The sequence below is a fragment of the Pteropus alecto genome, unplaced genomic scaffold, assembly GCF_000325575.1.
Source record: "Pteropus alecto unplaced genomic scaffold, ASM32557v1 scaffold226, whole genome shotgun sequence".
NCBI classification, from domain to species: domain Eukaryota; kingdom Metazoa; phylum Chordata; class Mammalia; order Chiroptera; family Pteropodidae; genus Pteropus; species Pteropus alecto.
In genome coordinates this window covers 997839-1019743 of record NW_006440132.1, presented here as the reverse complement: position 1 = coordinate 1019743, position 21905 = coordinate 997839, and the positions used below count along the sequence as shown (strand labels likewise).

The window sequence follows — 21905 nt, the reverse complement described above, 5'->3', positions numbered from 1 at the left end:
TTTTTGAGTAAAAGACTCAAAAGGGAGACGGTAGCTATCTATCATTTTGTAATCAGGCCCTCCAGGAACCAGTTATGTCGAGGGGCACCCTTATTTGGGCCTTTTTCTGGGCCTCTGGTGTGGGTCGGAGGAGACTTGGAAGACTCGGTGCTGGAGGAGGGGGTGGTATGTCATCGTGCAGTCTGCCTACAGCCAGCCCAAACTACCAGAAATGCTCATTTCAGAACAACAGCTTTCAGAACGGGAACAGCAGTTAATGGAAAAGTCCAGTGAGCTACTGGCTCTCCAGAAGGAGATGGACTCTATGAGGGCCGACTTCAGCCTTTTGCGGAACCAGTTCTTAACAGAAAGAAAGAAAGCCGAGAAACAGGTGCTCAGCCTGAAGGAAGCACTTAAGGTCCAGCGAAGCCAGCTGGAGAAAAACCTTCTTGTGAGTACCTGCTGCCCTGGCAGTTTATGAGGAAATGATGCATTGAAATGTTTTAACTAAAACACTGCTTCAGTGTAGAGAAAATGGATTACCTGTCAGCCCAGTCCCTAACCCATTAATGCATAATTTGTTCTTAAAGCTAATGGCAGATTTTGCCTGAGTCTGGACTGCAGCCCTAGAGGAGCTCTTGCTGGTTGGATAAAAAGACGGTCACATGAACAGACGATGTCCGCACAAAGCAGAGAGCACTCTCAGCTAGCAAGCCTCTGCTTACCCCTCCTCTGCGGGGATCCTGGAGGGGGCTTGGGGAAAATAAGGCTCCTGAAGACATTTACACAGCTGCAGTCAGTGCTCACAGATTTTTCTTATCCTGCCCTTTTCAGTCAACATTAGCTTTAATTAATCACTATCCTGAAACCAGGAAGCCCAAACTAGCATGCATTTATCTATGAAATAAATTTTGGGAGGTGATACTTAGACAAGTTCAAAACAGTTTATGTCGGGTGGAGGTAGGTGGGCAGTAATGGGGCCTGTCACAGGAATGGATTTTACTAATACCCTCTAGAGGAATTAATGGAGCCCAGTTGTGTGAATGGAACATTCAAACCATGCACATTTCCCAAAAGGTGATCCTCTTACAATTAGCAATAGGCAACATGGTTGTAAAGGTAGTATGCAAATGTCTGGATTTTAATCCTCACAATAACCTTGTGATGATAGGGATCATTGTTCCCATTTTGCAGGCAGTTAATAGAGGATAGAAAGGAAAAATAACTTATTATCAAAAGTCACGTTGCAGATCTAGGATTCAGACTTTAGGCTAACAGACTCTGACCACATATGTGCTCCTGGCTCTAACATAGCTGCTAAAGAAGGCAGGTAGAATTGCTCCCATTTTACAGCTGTGGCCAGATGAGAAATGAAGTTCCAGTGCTAGTGAGTGTGTAAGCCAACACCACCACCAGGTCCTGGACCCCACAGTCATTTTCCTCCTCCTGTGCTAGGAGCAAAAGCAGGAGAACAGCTGCATGCAGAAGGAAATGGCAACAATCGAACAGGTGGCCCAGGACAACCATGAAAGGGCCAGGCGCCTCATGAAGGAGCTCAACCAGATGCAGCATGAGTACTCGGAGCTCAAGAAACAGGTGTGCCCAGGAGCCCCGGCTGGCCGGCCCCGGACAGAGAGGACTCGTGAGGCATGCTCACTCCCCATGGGCTCAGACATTTGTTTCTGAAATACCTCTTTTAAGAAAAGTACTTGTTTGTGGAAATTGTAAAGCTGACTATAAGAATATCTTGTAGGTCAAATCTGTTTTTTCTGTCCTTAAAATTTAGAAATGTACCTCCACAAGAAAAAAGAATGTGTTCAAAACATTTTTAAAATTCCCTTTGTCTACAGCCATGCCACCCTGAATGTGCCCGATCTTGTCTGATCTCAGAAGCTAAGCAGGGTCAGGCCTGGTTAGTTCTTGGATGGGAGACCACCTAGGAAGACCAGGTGTATAGACATTTAAAAAAAAATAAAAAATAAAATTCCCTTAAGTTCAATAAGCTTTTTATCTTAGTTTTTGAGAGAAAAATAAAGTTCTTCAGCATAAAATTTTATCTTAGTTCAAAGTAGTAGTTTGAAATGTTAGATTTTATGCTAGAAACAAGTCTGTAAGAGCCAAACCCCCAGGACAAGAAAAAATGACTCCAAAGTAACCTGCAGTGGGTGTGGGAGTGGTTCCCACTTGGACTGGGAGAGTCCAATCCTGGATGCCCCTGGTATCCCTTAGCCAGGGTCAGCATCTGGGCCACCCTGAGCTCCCTAGTCGGGCTGCTGTGGCCACTCTGTTGACCCTGCCACACTTTGTCATTTGAACAACTCCCTGTGGCCATTCGGGTTCATCTGTGCCTCCAACCCCTCCCTTACACACCCCCTTTGGTTCAAGAAAGAAAAATAACTTTTATTTAAAGGCCCCAAGCCTCTGCAAACTTGTAAGGGTGACTAGCAGTGGATATGACCATAATATCTTCACTAAGCTCTTTATGAAGAGAGCCACATAAAGTCGTCTCAGGTATTCAACACAGTCTGTAACACCTGAGGAAACCTCTAGGTTATCCAGACCACCTGATTATTCACCTATAAAATGAAAACATTGGACCAGATCATTTCTAAGGCCCCAGCATTAACCCTTATAATCTAGATCACTTACGACTTGTTTCAGTAAATGACTGTTTTCTCCTTTGGGGTTTAATTATGTTCTTGCCATTTATTAGGTCCACTAAGGTACTTCATATAAATGCACACCTAGTTCTCACATTTTCTATGCAAGTTATTATCCTAATGTATAACTGAGGTAACAGTGGTTCAGAAGTTAGCTGACTTGTCCTGAGTCATTCTAGTAATGTTTACTTGCAATGAGGTTAGACTCCAGCTCCATCTAATTCCTGAGAGTCTGACGTTTGTGGAGTAATACCTTCAGGGAACACTGTGCCCATGCTTTTCTAAATGGAAGTTGCTCCAGTCAAAATGCCAGTGAAATTGTTTACTTGGTAGCTTATAGATACTTGAGTAGTTGAAAAAAATCACAAGTTCTTGACATTTATAGATCTTTAAATACATGACACATTAAACACTAAACAGTTCTAAGTCAGTCCCAAACTTTACCAGTGGCATCTGACTCTCACTCTTTAGATGGCAAACCAAAAAGATTTGGAGAGAAGACAAATGGAAATTAGTGACGCAATGAGGACACTTAAATCTGAGGTGAAAGATGAAATCAGAACCAGCCTGAAGAACCTCAACCAGTTTCTTCCAGAGTTACCAGCAGATCTGGAAGCTATTTTGGAAAGAAATGAACACCTAGGAGGAGGGCTGGAAAGCTTGAAAGAGAATTTTCCATTCACCATGAGTGAGAGACCATCAACTTTTGAAGAAAAACCAAATTTTTCCCAGGTCCACATAATGGTAAGAGTTTATCCTGCTCTTCTCTGGACTTTGTAGAAGGATAACTTGTTCCTACCTCCCCCCAATAAGTTGAAAAACAAAGTTGGGAGTCGGGAGGGCAGGAGGAGGTAAAAGCTGGTGGTTACTGATAGTAGCGTTTGGTGACTCTCTGATGTTTGTCTTGCCCTCTGAAAAAGGATGAACACTGGCGTGGGGAAGCCCTGCGAGAGAAGCTGCGTCACCGTGAAGATCGACTCAAGGTTGCCTTCTTATAGTATGAGATACTTGGCCTGTTGAGGAGAGTGGGGAAAATCACTTGCATTCACATACTGCTGTCACACTGGCTCTACTGAAGTACCCACAGCAGTTTTCTAGATTACATGGTCGAAGGTCAGAGAAGTTGGCATCACACAGTAAACGGAAGGGTCATTATTCAAAACCATGAATTCTGGTGGTGAGCCCAGTGTTCTTTAACCCATGTAAATGCTGCTTTGCCTCAACTAAATCTGATGGAACCTAAGGATTTGGGAAGTAGAGATACAATGATAAACAATAAGGAGCTCATAGGCCAGTGGTGGGGGGAATACTGGGAAGGCAGGCTTGGGTGTCAGGTAAAAAGTTGTTGGGCTCAGAACGCGTTGGGCTTGAAGGCCTCGTGAGACATCCGGGAAGCATGTCTATCTGTAGGCAGCTGAAAACAGGAGTCTAAGATTTGGTGGCCAGTGTCGACCTAAAGATTTAGGGTTAAGAGTATAGGTGGGAGTTAGAAAATGAGAGTGATGTAGAACAGGAGAGGACAGAATGCATTTGTGGAGAACAGTTACATATACAGCAGGGGCTGAGAGGAGCCATGTGCCCTATTGAGTGAGCAGAGGCCCTTGACCTCCAATAGCCTCCAGATATGTGCAATCATTTAAATGTAAATTCATAATTATTAAATCAGGTTAAAATTCAGTTCTTCCATTGCCACATTTCAAGCCATCAATAGCCACATATGACTAATATATTATTGGACAGCATAGACTGAGAAAGTTCTCATCACCACAGAAAGTTCTGTTGAACAGTGCTGCTTATCAACTTTGAGAGAATCATTTCAAAGATACAGCCTTGGGAAAATCCAGAAAGAAGTCCAGAGTTGAGGATTAAATAGACTGTGAGAGACACTGAAGATATCAAGTGTAAACCATCTTCTGAGTGTGGGCAGTAATTTAATGAGGAGGCCGGGATGCAGGAATCCTGCGCGTCGTTGCAGTGGCGAGGACAGGCTGCGTAGAAGGTGAATGGTGAACGTAGAGCACACTGAGAGTAGGATACACCTCATAGATTTTTTTTTTTTCTTTTTAGAACAAGAACATTTTTAGCAGCCATGCCTACTTTATAATAGAGTTGCCTATCAGAGGTTAAACTGAGTAATAGTTCTGGTACATTTCTTCTACGTAAAACCCTAAATTTTACAACACTTTCAGGCCCAACTTCGACACTGTATGTCCAAGCAAGCAGAAGTGTTAATTAAAGGGAAACGGCAGACAGAGGGCACTTTACACAGCTTGAGGAGACAAGTCGACGCTTTAGGGGAATTGGTCACCAGCACCTCTGCAGATTCCACATCGTCGCCCAGTCTGTCTCAGATGGAGTCTTCCCTTGCAGAGGACTGTCAGCTTGGACCAAGCCAGGTAAGAGGAAGCTCTTCGCAACAGGTCTGATCTATACATGGAAAGGACCTGAAAGCTTTGCTATGCATCATCTAGGGGAGACGCAGGACTAAAATGCCACCTTCAAATCTCTGGAAAACTTGTTTTAGGAAAGACTTGTTTTTCCATGGTTCCTGGGAAAACTGGCATCAGTTGGTTGGTAGATGTAAATAGTATAAACTGACGGCTTAGGAAACAGACTAGGACTAGATGACCTCTCAGAGACGTAGTTAACTCTACTATTAATGTCCACTGAGTCAACCTAAAGAGTTTAGACCTGTGAGGCTGTTTGAGTCCTAGTTTAGTCCGTCTGTCTCCGTATTCTGGGGAAAGATGATCGACCGTGCCTACTGCAAAAGTTTGAATGCAGACTCTTAACCCAGAGTCTGTAAAGAAACCCTGAATTTCATGAAGGTTTTCTGTGTGACTTAAGATAAGGTTCATAATCATTTAGGATGAACATGAAATATGCCCATGGATTGGTAAAGAGTAACGCAATATTACTGTCAGAGATAGTACTGTGTGCCTACTGTGTGCAGGTACTATATCCTTTATATGTATTATCTCATTTAGTCTTTACACCCTGGGAGGTAGGATTATCCCTTTGTACAGATAAAGAAATTGTGAGAAATGATGTCAAGTTACAGCAAAAGGTAAAAACAGAACTTAGGGGCTAATCTGTCCTTACCACAGAGCAGTATATTGTATGGTTGAGCCACAAGGAACATTGAAGGACAACTGCCTCTTTAATAGACACAAGCTCATTAGTAGCAGACCCAAGATTTAAATATGATTACCCTATGTAGGACCCAAGTCAGATATAGGCCAAAACCACCAAGGGCCTTAAGGTAGGCCTTAAGGAAGAATGTGTCAGAGGCAATAGTCATTGAAAAGGAGGTAGCCCAGAGTAGTGGGAGATGAGTGCACAGGAGTTGGGGGCCAGGTTCAATTATCAGCTCATGGCAGCCAGAAGAGTTCAAGGGCTCTAAATTCAAGAGAATGATAGAGGTGTCAGAGGCACAACAGTTAGGAGTGAGACTGTTAGAATTATTTTGGAGTCTTGGGTCATAAACCAGGTTCCTGGGGGATGAAAGCCCGCACTACACTGGAGTTAGAGGGCTGGCTTCTGAGCCTAATGTTTTATCTCCCTTCTTTTCAGAGCTCCTTCCAACAAGTTCTACAAGGTCCATCACAATCACCAGACGGTTACCGACATTGATGCCATTGCCAGCTTCCTACTCACAGGGTAAGTGCTATTAATAGTTCTTTTAACTAATACTTTCAATTGGAAGGTATCGAATTCTAGCTTACCATACAGTCTTAAGAAAAGTAACCTTTTTTTTCTTGGATAATTTTGTACCATGCTTTGTTCACCTTAAAACATTTTTCACAAGTACTCAAATGCATCTTTTACCTATTAGCCAGCATGCTGTCACTTAGTTCTGTTAATTTAACACCTGTTTTTACTGTCACAAGAATTCATACTTCCTTTGTGTCTTACTATAGGAAAAGAATGGCTCAGCCAATTGAAGAATATTATCTTGCATAAATGTATCTGAGGAAATACCTTCACTACCTCACTAACTTCATGGTTGGAATGCCACTTGGTTTTTTATGAAGATCCAGCGAGTTTACATGCTGAAAATCCACTGTAGTTTACTTCTTCTGCACCATCAAGGCCAGAGTTTTTGTAAATCACTTGTACATATGGGAATAGTTGTACACAATTTAAACCAGGGTCCTAGATGGCTGAGGATGTTTTCCATCTTTGAACTGTTGTCATAAAAACCAATACTGACTGTAATTGCAGATTTGTCTATACTGTTAAAATCTAGTTAAAAAGAAAAAAAGTATAGTTAAGCCCCTCTCCGTTTATAATGTCAAAAGTTACTTTTTGGATTTTGTTTAAAATCTATTTTCGTATGAAAATAAAAGGTAAAATAAATTTTGGGCTATCGTCTGACTTTACATTTCACAGATCTATGGTAAAGCCATCAAATTATTACCTTATTTCTAAGAAATGAGTCTTTCAAATGGTTTCCTATCTTCTGCCTGAAGTTGAAATATGTTGTTCCTATCGATAAAAATATTTCATCTTTGGAAATATTATAGAACTACTGCACTTCAGGTGCTTTTCCTCAACCAAACATATTTGTTGGTGAAAAGTAGAACATTGTACTTTGGGAATCTGACCACTGGTAAATTCAAATTGTGTTCAGACTTTACATTTTTTGAATTACTGTACTTACTGGCTCAACTCCAGTCTATAAATACATTATTTCTTTAAAAGCAAGAATAGCAACTACTATCAATAAAATGTGTGGCAACAGAATTATTCCTATGGTTTAGGTAAAATATGCAACTACATGTAATAGATTTAGGTTTAAAATTTTTAAATTCTTCAGGACTCTTTTTCTAGGCCCCTAGACAGCTTCTGATCCATGTGTAGTAACATAGGCATTATGCCATGTTACTACACACAGAATAGCACAGAGCAGTAATCCCTCACCACCTACTGAGGTTTATGCTCCTAAAAAGTTATTTGGCAAAACTGGATAATTAAGATGTGGGATAGAGTTAAAGACAATGAAAATGATATAAAATTTGCTAACAGTAAGTTCTAGAAGATATCTACTTCCAAAACAAAAACTGGTTTGGTAGTGCCTTTTGTACTTACTGTTTCCTTTTCACATCTTAGCAAAACGCTTGGAAGCCTGGCCTGTTTAGTTACTGAAATCCTTCGGGGACACATTTTTCTGTTCTATCCATGTGCTTGCTGAATGAGTGAAATATTTTCTTTCTAAACTGCCACATAAAACCTCTATTCCCAAATAAACAGGAATGAAAGGTCATCATTAGGTCTTCTGTTTAAGGGTCGTGAACTGAACCACATATCTACAAAAAGATCACACTTGAAACAACAGATGTGTAGGCAAAGAAGTTCTTCAAAACTATAGTCTTCTGGAATTAGAGGTGAGGTAATTAATGTATGAAGCCAAATATCTAGTTCCAAAAGACATTTTTTTCCAAAGAAACTTTACTACTTCTAGTATTATGTGAACATCACCAACCAAGGAAAATAAATCAAGGTTACTGCATCAAACACTTTATTATTCATGGAAAATGCTTGAACATTGTGCTGGAATGTCTAATGCATGAAGAGTAAGGAGCACCAATTACTCATCGGGAGGGCCTCCTCGTAGGTGCGAGGACGAGTCACCCAGAGAAGCAGGTGACCACACAAGTAGTAAGCTAGCATGGATTAAAAATGAAAAGAATTTCACATTCTCGCCAAAGTGCACTTGCCCAATGTCTGGCACACAGATGTTACAATATGACAATTGGCTTCTCTATTTTTGAGCACCCAAGTTTATTATAAGGGACTACACATGCAAATAACAATTTGGCCCCAAGTACAATCAAGGGAGAACACCATCCATCAGGCACCAGATGTGCTGATCTCACACTGAAAAAGGCTGACTGAAAACATGGCAAGTGTGATCCAAACACAAGGATGAAAACTATAGTTCAGAGTGATGTTTATATGCTACATACGTAGACTTCTCTATACAACAAGTAAGGACGATTCTGCAAAAAAACTGACAACTTATGCCAAATAATTGTTTGCCTGAAGAAAATATGAAATCCTATTATAGCTGAGAAAATAATACAAACAATTTAAATTTAATCTAGATACAGGTACTTTATTTACAAATATTTAGATTAATAGCATTTTGTTACATCAAATGAAGAGTACAGCAGTCTGAATAAATCCTGTCACAAAAACAATAAGACCCACTGTAACTAACTTTGGGAATCAGGGTATTGCACCTAAACAAGCTGTAGTCTTTAGGTTGTGACTGCTACCTTATATCCCAATGGGTGGTTTGTTTTGTCTTTGTAAATATATACACACACCAGCAGGTCATGGTCCCTGGGTGAGTCCCTTGTGATGCAACAGTGTAAGCAAAATGGATCAGTCTTTAACAGAATATACCAATGTACTCCAGGAATCTTGTTTTTAAAAAAGTTCAAGACAAAAATAAAGATGAATCCACAAATTAACCAAATCCTGTATTCTGCACATTCCAGTTTTGGCTTTTATTTAACATTGACTATACAATACTCTCGTACTACCACACGTTTATAACCCAGAAAGGTGTATTTTTTACTTTAGTGTCTGTAAAGAGGGATTTAAAAATGTGTATTTTAAACACAGCAGTTGAGCTGAGTGCACTTTATATAATAAATCGAGGTTTACCTATCCGACTTCAAATAACTTCTGAATTCCCAGCCTGAAGAAACTCAATTAGAAATCAATCAACAGAAGTAAAGAACTTGGTAAAACGTAAGTTTGTTGTCTAAAGAAATAAGATTGTTTCCCTTGCAATACAGTATTCAGTGGCCAAACCATCTATCTAGTGCAAAGTAATAACTTACTTTTTATCAGCACGAACATTGAAACACTGTTACAGAAATGCTTTCCCTTTTACAAAACAACTTATGCCAACATGACATAAAATAGCCCTCATACTAAGAACACAAGGGATATCTTAAATTATTTCACTGTAGTGTTAAAAATGCACAATTTAAAATCCCTTAACGGCAGACCTGTGGTTCTGGCTGTCCGGTTCAGTCTCACCATTCCAAGAAGATAAAGGTATAAAAGCTTAAAATGTGCAATAATAAACCCAGCCTTTTTTCTTTTTCTATACAGTAAGGCAAGAAATGCAGCCTGTAATGCAAAACGTTTACAAAAAGAGAAAAGCAGGTTAGCACATTGTCGATTGCACAAGAACAGTTAGGAAAATCAGCAGGTAAGCCACAGTGCAAAGATGGAACAGAATCTGCTAGTGTTAATCCTCTCACGCTAGGAGCTCTTTCCAGCATAACGTCCCCAAACACTGCCAGCACCAAAAGGTGAAGCCAGTATTACTTGTGAACTGCAGTTGTGTCTATTTCCTTGTGTGAAATGGAAGGGAGTAACATGGTCACATATAGGTCATACTGTACAAACTGGTATTTTATACTGTTCCAATGCCAGTAATCAATTTATTTTCTTCATTAAAATAATATACACAGAATGTATTGTTAGTTCGATTCCTTCAAATTTTATACATATTTACTTTCTGCTGAAGAGAACAGGATAAAAATGATGTAAAAAAAAGATAAAGTTATTAAGCACAAGAGAAAAGATAAATGGATATTTACCCTGTGCAAGGCTAAGACAGAAGCAAACCTCAAGAAAAATGCCACCCACACAACAGTGAATTTATTCGACAAAAACAAAAGAAAAGCAGTTATAGAACCCCTTCTCTATCATCAGAAGTCATTTCACGGCAACAAACTTATTAGTTACAACAGACACACTTGAACAGTTAAAGATGGGGAGAAAGGCTTAAGATATCAAATTAAACCATACAATGAGACAAGCCTTGCCAAAAAGAGGGAGGGGTAAAAATCATGAAGTCCAGCATCAGTGCTCAGTTTAAATCATGTATTGGTGACATACCTATTACGACGACAATCAAGGGGGGGAAAAAAAAGTCTAGATTTGCCATGCAGGAGAGATTTAGTACTCTACTTGCCTTTGATAACCTGATTACATCTAGTTGTTTAGCAGTTTAGTATTGTGTTAAACTGTTTTTACAACAGAGTTGTTTTTTTCTTTTTTTTTTTTTAATTAAACCCAGTAAGATGTACAGAAGACAATGAGGCAGTAAAAAGTACTGCTTCCAACAGACAGAGGTGAAAGGTCAAATGAAAGCCACGGCAAAGAGGTCACTAGCAGCCACAGCCTTCTCTCTGGGGTTGGGGTTCGCTGGTTAGCCGGCCTCCCTGCGGGGCTGAAGGTTTGTGCTGTACACCAGACTCGGCAGCATTCAGATCCAGGCTTCCATCCTGAATGTTCTGATAGATTTTCTTGGCAGCCTCAAGGAAAGCATCTTCTACGTTCTCTCCCCTAAGAGGCAAATGACAACTTTATTTGAGAGCCACCATTTTCTACAAAAGATAAGACACTGCACACTGACCTTTTGCTAACCTTTAGTCAACTGCCATGATGTCTTCAACTTAGCCAATGTCAGAAGACTGAGCTAAGAGAACATGGGAAAATATTTTCTGTAGAAAGTATATAAACACAATACTGAGCTGTTTCTACAAACCCTATTTAGATAACTGTATGTGTTTTAATCATTCAAATGCTAATTTATTAATATATGACAGTTAAGATAGGCCATTTCTGTAACAAAGACTACTGCAAACAATGAAATATTTCTCAACATGCAAACTTGATTCCAGAACTTGTATAGTCTGATTAGCCAAGCATGAACTGTATTGTTTCTGTCATGGGATGGTGATATAGTCCATGCTTATTTAGCCAAGCTTACACTTCAGTTCAGTTCTCTTAGGACTAACAAACAGTATAGATGAGGCTAAAAAAGGGGGCTAGTGTCTCACCACTGCAAGGGATTTTTGGCTTGGTAAATGAATAACGATGATGAAAGTCCTGGGGGGTTCAATAAGGACATGGAGTAACAATTTGAAAATGTTAATTGTTTCTGATTACTCTTACACATTGAGTATTAAGTTGAGCTTTTTATCATGATCAGAAGGTTGACCAAAGGTAGGACAGTATTTGTCTGAAGGTCACAGTTTGGGTTTTCTACCTGGGTTCTAAATGAAGAGGGTGACCAAGCTTGAGTCCAAGATGCCAAACCTAACCTCAGTTGTGAAAGTCAAACACTTTTGAAATGTTAACACAATTTCATTTATTAACCTGGATTATCAATTGGCATAATCAAGGTATATTTTAAGTAAAGTAACAAAAAGATATTATTTTGAAATATGAAAACAGGAAGCAAAAGGATGTCTGCTTACTGCTCTTCCTGCCATAAGCAATATGCATTTATGTATTATACATTTTACGTACACTTGACCCTTGAACAACACGGGGGATAAGGGAACCGACCTCCCTCGCAGTTGAAAATCTGTGTGTGACTACAGTTGGCCCTCCACACATGCAGATTTCCAACCACATAGCTGACCCCTGACCAAGGCAGGTTTGAACTATGTGAGTCAACTAAACTGCAGTCAACCAAAAAAAATCCTCAGTATAACTGGACACATGCAGTTCAGATCCGTGTTGTTCAGGGCTCAACTGTATGTATGTATGTGTGTGTGTGTATTACATTTTTCATATATACAGTTCTACTTTGAGAAATTTGAATGTAAGTGAAAATAATCTCATTTTAGCCATACTTACGTTTTTGCACTTGCTTCAAGGAACAATAAGCCTGAAAACAAAATTCAGACTATGATTAGGACATTTCAAATTAACTCATAAAAGCATCCTCTTCAGTAACATTTGAATAAAAGTTTCCCACCAACTTTCAGTATTTCATGAAACAGTATGAATTTGAGATGGAGGGAATTACTGTACTACCCCCAATATGAATTCTCAAACACATTTTACAATTTCTTCATCCTTGAAATTTGAGCAATTTGCATTTTTAAAAAACTATCAAATAATTTGCAGGATCAAAATTTAGAAATTCTCCCAAGTGTGATCCTCCGAAAGAGCTGTTAAAAGTCTTAAACCCACCATTTTCTTCAGCAAACTGTTTTGCTTCTTCATATGTAACATCTCTCTGTGCCTCCAAATCTGCTTTATTTCCTATGAGAATTATTACCTAATGTGTAAAAAAAAAAGATATCTTAAAACAAAAGCAACCATTTACAACAACCATTAAAATTCTGAAATCCAAAAATCTTGATAGAAAAAACACATGGGCCTAAAAAGGAAACCAAGTACTAGCAATTATCCACCAGAGAGGACTATACAATCATGAAGCCATTAGTATTAAGAGGGATCTCAGCAATCATCTAGGCCAGGCATTCACAAACTTTCTATAAAAAGCAGGGCATATATATTTCAGGTTTCTGGGACCCATAGGGTCTCTTTGTATACGCTTTTTTCTTTTTTTTTTGTAAGCCATTCGAAAATAAAACCCATGAGGTACACCTGATCTAGATCAAAGATTATGATTCATCTAAGTTTACTAAGGGTCCACAGACAAGCTCCAGGGGATCTGTGGATGCACTGAAATTAAGCACAAAATGCTGTAAACAAGGGCATTCCTTGAAGTAAAGGTTTGTGGCTTTCATCAGATCTTCAAGTTTCTGGGACCCTCAAAAAGTTTAAAAACTACCAGTTCATCTCCTTCAAGTTAAGGAAATTAACGCTCAAATAACGCAAAGGGACTTGTCAAAGGTCAGTCAGTGGTAGGAGGACATTAGAACCCAGGTAGAAAACCTAAACTGTGACCTTCAGACTAATACTGTCCTACTCCACATTATTCCTAGGCAGGACTAAGTTTGTAGCAACTGATAACGAATGTCAGTGTATCCATGGGGGGGGGTGGTAGGGGACACACGAACAGTGAGTTCAAATCCATGGCAAAATATCACACAACTGTATCCACTCTGAAATCATTTTATGTAAGTGAAGTTAGGCTAAAGTTAAAGGGAGCTCTGAAAAGTTCTAGAAAAAAAGTATGTAGCCTTGGGAAATAGGTCTTTGACTTCTATTAGAGGTGTGGGGGGAGGGAGGATTTATGGATAAACTGTCTCTGTCTACATACAAGCTTCTTTGACACCAACTGGTAAAGCACGTCCCCCTTCCTCTTCCAAACAGATAGGGTAATCTAGATACAGATACTTTAGGAATGGATGGTTTCAACTAAAAGGGATTTTCACCATTAACTTTGTTCCAAATTACAGCCCCGGGCTCTCCCACTTCCAAAAAAATGATATCCAATAAACTTTTGAGCAAGGCCAGTTAAGTAGTATAACAAAAGTGAGAATTTGTCAATAAGTGTGGACAACTGACCACCGGGGAGGGAAAGAAGTTTTCACATAGAGTCCACTAGTCTTTTGAAGAATAAGATAATGACACTTAAAAAAAGAAATCAGTTTTTTTGTAAAAACCAAGACTTGTAAGGTTACAGGGCCATTATAAGACAGGTACTCAAATCAAAAAATGTTTGCTGAATGGAAATACTGCTTCCTTTCCAAATTCCTTAAGAATTTCCAAACCATGCTTCCTATCATCCTGAAAATGGAGACAAAGTGGGATGCTAACACGACAGAGGTACAAAATATTATCACCAATAAAATGAGAAAGTTTACACAGCAGTCCCTCCTTATTTTTTTAAAAAAATAAGGTCAGTCAGTGGTAGGAGGACATTAGAACCCAGGTAGAACACGGTTTTATTTCCCAAAGTTTCCGTTACCTGTGGTCAACATATCATAAGAAGAATGAGTACAATACAATAAGATATTTTGAGAAAGACCACGCTCACCTAACTTTTATTACAGTATGCTGTTATAATTGTTCTATTGTTGTTAATCTCTTACTGTGCCTAATTTAGGAATTAAACTTTATCATAGGTACATATGTATAGGAAAAAGCACATTAACTATAGAGTTTGGTGTTATCTATGATTTCAGGCATCCACTAGTGGTCTTGGAACATATCCCCCGCAGGTAACAGCAGATTACTGTGATTTCCATAGAAATCAAAGACAATGCTTCAGTAAATGTTAACATTTGAGCTGAACCTTAGAGATTTTTTTTTCTTCTGAAGACATGGTAAGATTTTAAGAGGCATAAATGAGGCAGGCAGGACATGGCTAATTTTTTATTATACTCCTCTAAGGACCCTTTACAGTGAGTCTTTTGGGGTGTATTTTTTTTTTAACATTTTACTTTAAATAGCTATAGAAATTTACAAGAATGAGTACAGAGGTCCTACATACCCTTGACCAAACGTCCACAACAGTAGCATCTTACACCTTACACATAGTACACTCAACACCAGGAAGCTGACATTGTACAATCTACAGCCCTTAACTCGGATTTCACCAGTTTTACATGCTCTCGTGTGTAGAGTTCTACACAATTTTATTGCAGGTACAGACTTCTATCATCACAATCAGGATACAGAGCTGTTCCATCATTACAAAGGGACTGCTCTGTGCTGTCCTCTTTACAGTCAACTCACACTCCTCTACCCCCACTGCTAACTCCTAGTACCTATGTATCTGTTCTCCACCCTCTATAATTCTGTCTTTTTGAGAATGTTTTATAAATGGAATAATACAATATGTAATCTTTTGAGATGGATTCTATTCACTCATCATAATGTCCTTAATATCCATCTAAGGTGCTACAGGTATCATAGTATGATGTACCAGACTGTTAAATCATTTACGTATCGGTTCCAGTTTGCAGCTATTGCAAATACAGCTGCCGTGAACATTCATCTATAGGTTACACATACCTACAGTAGGTTTAATGTGATAATGGATGTGAAAGTTCTAGGCACAGTCCCTGGCATAATAGGCAAACCATGTTAACTCTCAATATGATTAAACTGCTGTTCCCTATTAAAAGCCAATCTTACCACTGATTACATATTTACTGAACCAGGCACAAAACTGAGAAATGGGCCTTGCTCCTAAGAAGTTCAGAGTCAGCCACAGCTCAGTGCCTTTCCTCACTTGTTCTTGAAGTACCCTCAACAGCATCTACCGAAACCTTACCCCAAAGTCCCAGCTCAAACACCACCTCTGTAAAGGTGGTTTCTCCAGATGGCACCAGGTACTACTCATCCTGCCCCTCTCCCCAGTGCTATACCAGGCACTCTATTTCTAACTCATTTCTCACTCTGCTTTTGAGCATAGTTATTTGTAGTCCCACAGGTAATCTCCCTGCTACACTGTATCTTTTGTGGGCCAAGGACCTACATTTATCTTCGTATACTGCAGAGTCTAGCATGGTGGCTAGCCTTTAAAATCTTAGTATCTTTTCAGTCTGGCTAAGAAGCTAATTTTTAAAGCATGTAGGTCTTTATTTTTAATGGAAATTGTGAGATAATTTAGATTCACATGCAGATGTAAGAAATAACAGAGAAATTCCCTGTATACTTTCCCCAGTTTCTAATGGTAACATTTTATGAAACTAATACAGATCCCTTTAAAAGTGATAGTTTCATGACATTAGACCACTACTCCATTTATAAACTTTAATTTTTTTAAACCACAAACAGAAACAAAAGCCATGTATAAGATATGACACCTGGGGTAATGAGTACTGAAAAAAATGTTTTCTTCATTTAAGAATAAAATTAAGATTCTCTCATTCTTAGTACCCAAACACAAAAATCGCACTAGCAAATAACTACTTTTCAGTTTGCTTAGATCTTAAATTTTCTGTTTAGTAGATATCATTTAACTTACAGTATTTGGATTGGTGAGATTTCTTGCATCTGTCAACCAGCTGCTTAAATGGTTATATGTACTTCTTCTGCAAAAATTAAAGTTTACATCTGTGACTGCCACATACAATTGCCATTTCAATAGAAAAAAAGAAACTTCAATAAATATTTAAAATATACGCTTTAATCAACAGATCCTAAAAAAGTATGTTTGCTTTCACTAAAGAATAATACCCTAAAGAATAATAGTTGTGAAATGCAAACACATACTTTTCAAGTATCTAGACAACCCCATTATTGTTAAATAAATAACTCAAAATGCAACACTCTAATTATTTACACGTCAGGAATAAATTTTTTACATTTAAAAGTACATCCACAATCCAACCAATAAGTAAGCAAGGAACAACACATAAAATTGATGGAAAACAATTCTGAACCCAGAATTTCCAACCAGAAAACTAAAATTTAAAAATCATCCAGATTTTCAATCACAAAATGCAAAGTAGTAACAAAATGTCTAACCAATGATACAATCAATAAAAACCATTTTTGCATCTGTCTTTAAATTTTTCAAGTTAGAAACCAAGACAGTACACTGGTATGAAATTCACCTTTCCTTAAAGAGTAAGCTAACTGTAACAACATTAAAACTGGCTTTAACATAAAAAGGCATTTAATACATGTGACTGAAATTCAGATATCAGGGAGTCAAGTTTATCCTAACTTTGTACACTTATTTACCAGTAGCTAAATCATTTTGGAATTTGGACTGCCCAATTTCTCTACTTTCTCCAAGAAAGAGTTTAAAAATTCATAGGCTCATTTGCACTAGTCAAAGAAGCCCTAAAATATCAGATTCAAATAATTTATAATATTATACAAAGTATATTACTATTAATCAGACTTTACCAAAGGGGTCAAAATAACAAATTTTTTAAAATTTGTATTTTTCAATTAGAGTTGACATTCAATATTATTTTATATTAATTTCAGGTATAACAAAGTTTTTGAAGGTCAAAAATGTTTGATTTATATAGACTCACAGAAGATTAATCCATCTTATTCATATAATAGGTAAGGAAACAGAAATCCACAAAGATTTAAATAATTTCAGAGTCAGGCCTAGAACCCTTTACACATGTTGGGTCTTCAAAGAGTTTCAAGTTTAGCCTTGTGAATATAATCTCCATAATCTCTGGCTGCCAGTGCTCACATAATTTTATATTCTAGACATTTAATCCTTTCCTAGTGGGAATGGAAAGAACTCCTTACTCAGACTCTCTTTTAACTGTTATATGATATCATACACAAATCACCACCTAAATGTGAAAAAAAAGTCACATAGATCAAAATAATCTTTTCTCAATGTTTTAAAATTTTCCAAGTAAATGATTATGTCATTTAAAAAAAAAAGAGTAGAGGCACTCTGCTTTTCCACAACAAACATATCGTGCACAAAACCTTAAATAACTCAAGCCCAAAATATTTATACTGATTTTGATGAATTTTAAAATGTCAAAGCTGGCAGCAAGAGTAAATTACAAACTGGCATCACTTTGGTAAACAGAAAAATCACATTCTTTGTAAATGGTATCAATATAACGTAAACCATATTATTTACATGTACCATAATTTCTGCTAATGGTTCTGGTAATTGTTTCATTAATTTAAAATTTACCATCATAATTTCAAATCTTTAAAATAGTATCATCCAAATATTCCGTAAGTGGTAGAACTAGTGCTAAAAAAAAAAAAAAAGTGCTATAATATCCCTTAACTTTGGCGTGGATATTAGATATATCAAACTATTGATAGAGCCAAACAAACTGCCGTGATAAATAAGCTATGCTGTCAATTTTGGGAAGTACCCTGTAACAATTAGTTAATGCCAAGAATAAAAAGTATTATTAAAGCAAGGAGTTTTAAGTTTGCAAAATGTCAAAAATTAATGGGAAAAAAATCAGTGTCATGGCTGCAGCATAATGTCACTACGAAGTATCCCTGAGTCAAGAAAGCACCTGTCTAAAACCTATTAAAATACTTTTTTCGGTAAACAGTTTTATTGGGATATAATGAACATATTAGAAAGTTCATCCTTTTGAAGTATACAATGTAGTCATTTTAAAAATATAAAGTGTGCAATGATCACCACTAATTTCATCACCAAAAAATAAACAAACAAACAAACAAATCTCATGCCCATTAGCATTCTGGCAATCCACTTTTTCTGTCTCTATGCATTGGCCTATTCAGGACAGTTCATATAAATAGAATCACACATGTGGCCTTTTGTTTCTGGCTTCTTTCACTTAACAAAATGATTTTGAGGTTCATCCACTATATAGCCTATATCAGTGTTTCTTTCAATTGTTAAATTATATTCCATTGTGTGCATATACCACATTTGTTTATTCATCTATTGGTTGATGGACATTTGTTGTTTCCAGCAGAAGTACATTTGATGACTTAAACAGACACACATTTTACCAAAAGTATTTACTATGCTTAAAAGGTATGTTTAAAAGCAAAACAAACATGTACCAAATCATCACACTGTACACCTTAAACTTTCAAAATGTTATGTCAATTATATCTCAATAAAGCTGAAAAAGGAAAAAAGAGCACACACATACACAAAAAGCAAAACTACTACACTATACACCGATATACTCTAAGCATATATCGCCGTATTTAAATTTTATTAATAACGCATGTAATTTTTAATTAAACGAAGTCTTTGGGAATGCATCCCTCATAAAAAGAGGTCCGGTATAGATGGCTAGGTTCTTTATAGTCTTCCCACAAAAGTGTTTACTGGTCATTGCCTGGCTACATGGAGAGCATTAAAACTGTTTCACTGTGTTTTAGCCTGAAACCATCCAATTCTAGGAAAAAGCATAAAGCATTTCCCAAAAGGAAATATGCATGAAAGTCTAATCATCACTTAGTCCCACTCACTCATGCTCACTCTACCCCCCAAAAATAAGACAGTCACAATGCTGCAGACTGACACTTTGCATTAATGTGAAAGGTGATCCAGTTCATTTTCTAGCTTACAGTAGACAAACAGCACAGAGTTTAATGAAGTAACACAAATGTCCATGTTTTCCAAAGTCAAACATTTATGGTCTAGTTATGTTACTTTGTATAAAGTGCTTTGAGTTTCCAGAAATAACCAAGTTGAAATACACTTAATCTCAATGCCTGAAGTACTGTAAGCCACTTCAGTCCATTTTAGGACCAAAAAAAAAAAAAAAGAATTAAATACTCAAACACTTTCAGATGCAAGTATAAGAATTTTTTTAATCTACCATGTTGGATTAGCAAAACAACTTAATTCCTTGCTTGGCCTTATTCTGCTTTCTATTGAAGTGAAAAGAACAAAGTTTGGTATAAAATATTATTTCACCTCAAATAATTCAACTGATGCTGCTTTTCAGAATAGTATTCTTCTGTCAGCTCCACCAGCATCTCCTAAAGTTTTTCTTCAGTCATACTCACTTTCAGAAAAGGAAATCGACATGTTATGTCAAGTCTTATAAGCAATTTAGAGAAGAAACCATAAAACCTGAACACACATTTATAGTCACACAATTACAAACTGAATACCTAAATCAATAAAAAAGAAACCACATTGCCTAAAGTAGATTTCTAGTTTCCAGTATGAAGGTTGAAAATTATTAATCTCTTACCTAGTGATATCATACACCATAAGCGCTCCTGCAGCTCCTCTGTAGTAGCTTCGTGTAACAGCCCTAAACCTCTCCTGTCCTGCTGTATCCCAAATCTGCAGTTTGATTTTTTGGCCACTAACTTCAATTATTCTTGTACCAAATTCAACACCAATTGTGTGAGGACAATCAGCCATAACTGTTAGGAAGGAAAAAAAATATAATATAATATTCCAAGTTCCAGAAAGCTTCAAATTAAGATCACTGGGGGAAAAAATCCACTGGATAATCAAATAACTTATTAATGCTTGTAAGGCTATAAACAGACCAATGCTAGCACTTAACTCATTTCCATCTGCCTCGAGAACACCCGCCTGCCCGCAGTGCTTGGGGCTGCAGCATTTAACCTGAGATAACCTGGATTACAGTCTTAACCTTTCCCCCAAAATTTGCCAAGAAATATCTCACTTTTATTATTATTTTCACATCGCTCTACTATACCAACAGTCTTTGAAAACAAATGACATCATTCTATTTATAGCATTCTGTTTTTAGCAGTGGTATTTATAAAATATAGTAATTCTTAATGGCTGAAAATGTCAAATCCTAGAAAATGTAGCATCCCTAATGCATGTTAACATCATTCTTGAACAGTTGTTGGCTGAAGATTCATTTGATAAATCCGATTTATGTATACATTTGTCACATTACGATTAGAGACAAGTTCTGTTTAGAAATAACTCCAAGAACAGTTTTATATTTTATTTTCACACTGAAAACCAGTCAGATTTGCTTCAGCTTCAAAAAGTGTGTTTATGTAAAATTAATGCTAGCAACGAGCACTTCTTTTTCTAAACGGGAAATGGGTTAAAAAAAAAAAAGTCAGCAAAAACCCAGGAGTAAGAAGTCACAGCAATGGACTAAAACGGGGATGAGCAAACTTCTGCAAAGGGCCAAATAATAAATATTTTAAGTTTTGAAGGCCAAAAGGTCTCTGTCACAACTATTCAACTCTGCTGCTGAAAGACAAAGGCAGCAGCCATAAAAATGCAAAACATGGGCATGGTTGTGTTTCAATAAAACTTTATTTACAAAAACAGGCATTGACTAGATTTGGTCCACAGGGTCTTGTTTGCTGACCCATGAACTTAAAAGAATTTGCTAATTAAAAATAAAGACTGTAATAAACTCTTCATAATACCAACATTATACTATTTATTCTTCTGACAAACAATGCATGTAACAAACCAATCAATGGTTTTAGGACTCTAGGAGTTATTAGTCAAATAAATGTTTATCCTTGAAAATGTTACCCATATCTCAAAGAAATCATCACATTTAATATTTACATATAACTAAATAGTGGCAAGTTATATATGTCTAATCCAATAGGACAAGTTTACTAGTCCTTTCCTTATAATTAGGCCACTGGAAACCTAAACCTACTATTCTCTGGTACAAGTATACACAGACCACTGGACACTTCATAAAATGTTATTTTAAGCAAAAGAAAAAAAAAGCCATGAAATAATTTCAACTATATAGAAACAATTTCAGCTACATTTAGCCTATCAGTTTCATAAAATAAAAAAGCCCCTTCCCCTACCACCCAAAACAACTATACTTTGAATCTTAAGTCATAAATGTAGACAGAATTCCATTCAAAATATTTCCAATCTGTTATTATTTAGTTAACAAATGCCATATGCAGCAAATATCCCCTAATAAGATAATTTCTATAATGCAGTCAGAGAATTAAAATATTTAAATTTGAAATTATAGTACACATTTTTAAAAATTGTTTTACCATAAAAACACTAAATAAGTGAAACAAATTATATATGGCGTATAAAAATCAACACTCTACATATGTGGGTACACTTCATTTTATGTGCCTATT

The 21905-nt window shown here is 37.2% G+C and overlaps 2 protein-coding genes and 1 pseudogene across 6 annotated transcripts in view; 2 read left to right on the top strand and 1 right to left on the bottom strand.

Annotated features, from left to right (window-relative positions):
• CNTRL (centriolin) overlaps nt 1–6998 on the top strand; it is a 73752-nt gene extending 66754 nt beyond the window's left edge. For 2 of the 5 annotated variants that reach the window (XM_015593351.2, XM_015593352.2), the window contains exons 38-44: nt 225–430; nt 1435–1626; nt 3111–3383; nt 3560–3622; nt 4829–5035; nt 6213–6299; nt 6560–6998. In XM_015593351.2, the coding sequence (XP_015448837.1) occupies nt 225–430; nt 1435–1626; nt 3111–3383; nt 3560–3622; nt 4829–5035; nt 6213–6272 (1001 nt within the window). In that variant the 3' untranslated portion in view covers nt 6273–6299; nt 6560–6998. Of the gene's footprint in view, nt 1–224; nt 431–569; nt 775–1434; nt 1627–3110; nt 3384–3559; nt 3623–4828; nt 5036–6212; nt 6300–6559 lie in introns of those variants that run through there. The other 3 variants (XM_006917073.3, XM_025050461.1, XR_003047863.1) reach the window with 3 other exon arrangements.
• Nucleotides 1822–1939, top strand: LOC112484064 (annotated as a pseudogene).
• Nucleotides 6999–8143: 1145 nt separating the features above from the next.
• Nucleotides 8144–21905, bottom strand: part of RAB14 (RAB14, member RAS oncogene family) — a 15140-nt gene continuing 1378 nt past the window's right edge. The window contains exons 3-7 of the mRNA XM_006917070.3: nt 20027–20204; nt 16354–16420; nt 12657–12744; nt 12318–12348; nt 8144–11015 (exon numbers count right to left, since the gene is read on the bottom strand). Of these exons, the coding sequence (XP_006917132.1) occupies nt 10838–11015; nt 12318–12348; nt 12657–12744; nt 16354–16420; nt 20027–20204 (542 nt within the window). The 3' untranslated portion in view covers nt 8144–10837. The remainder of the gene's footprint in view (nt 11016–12317; nt 12349–12656; nt 12745–16353; nt 16421–20026; nt 20205–21905) is intronic.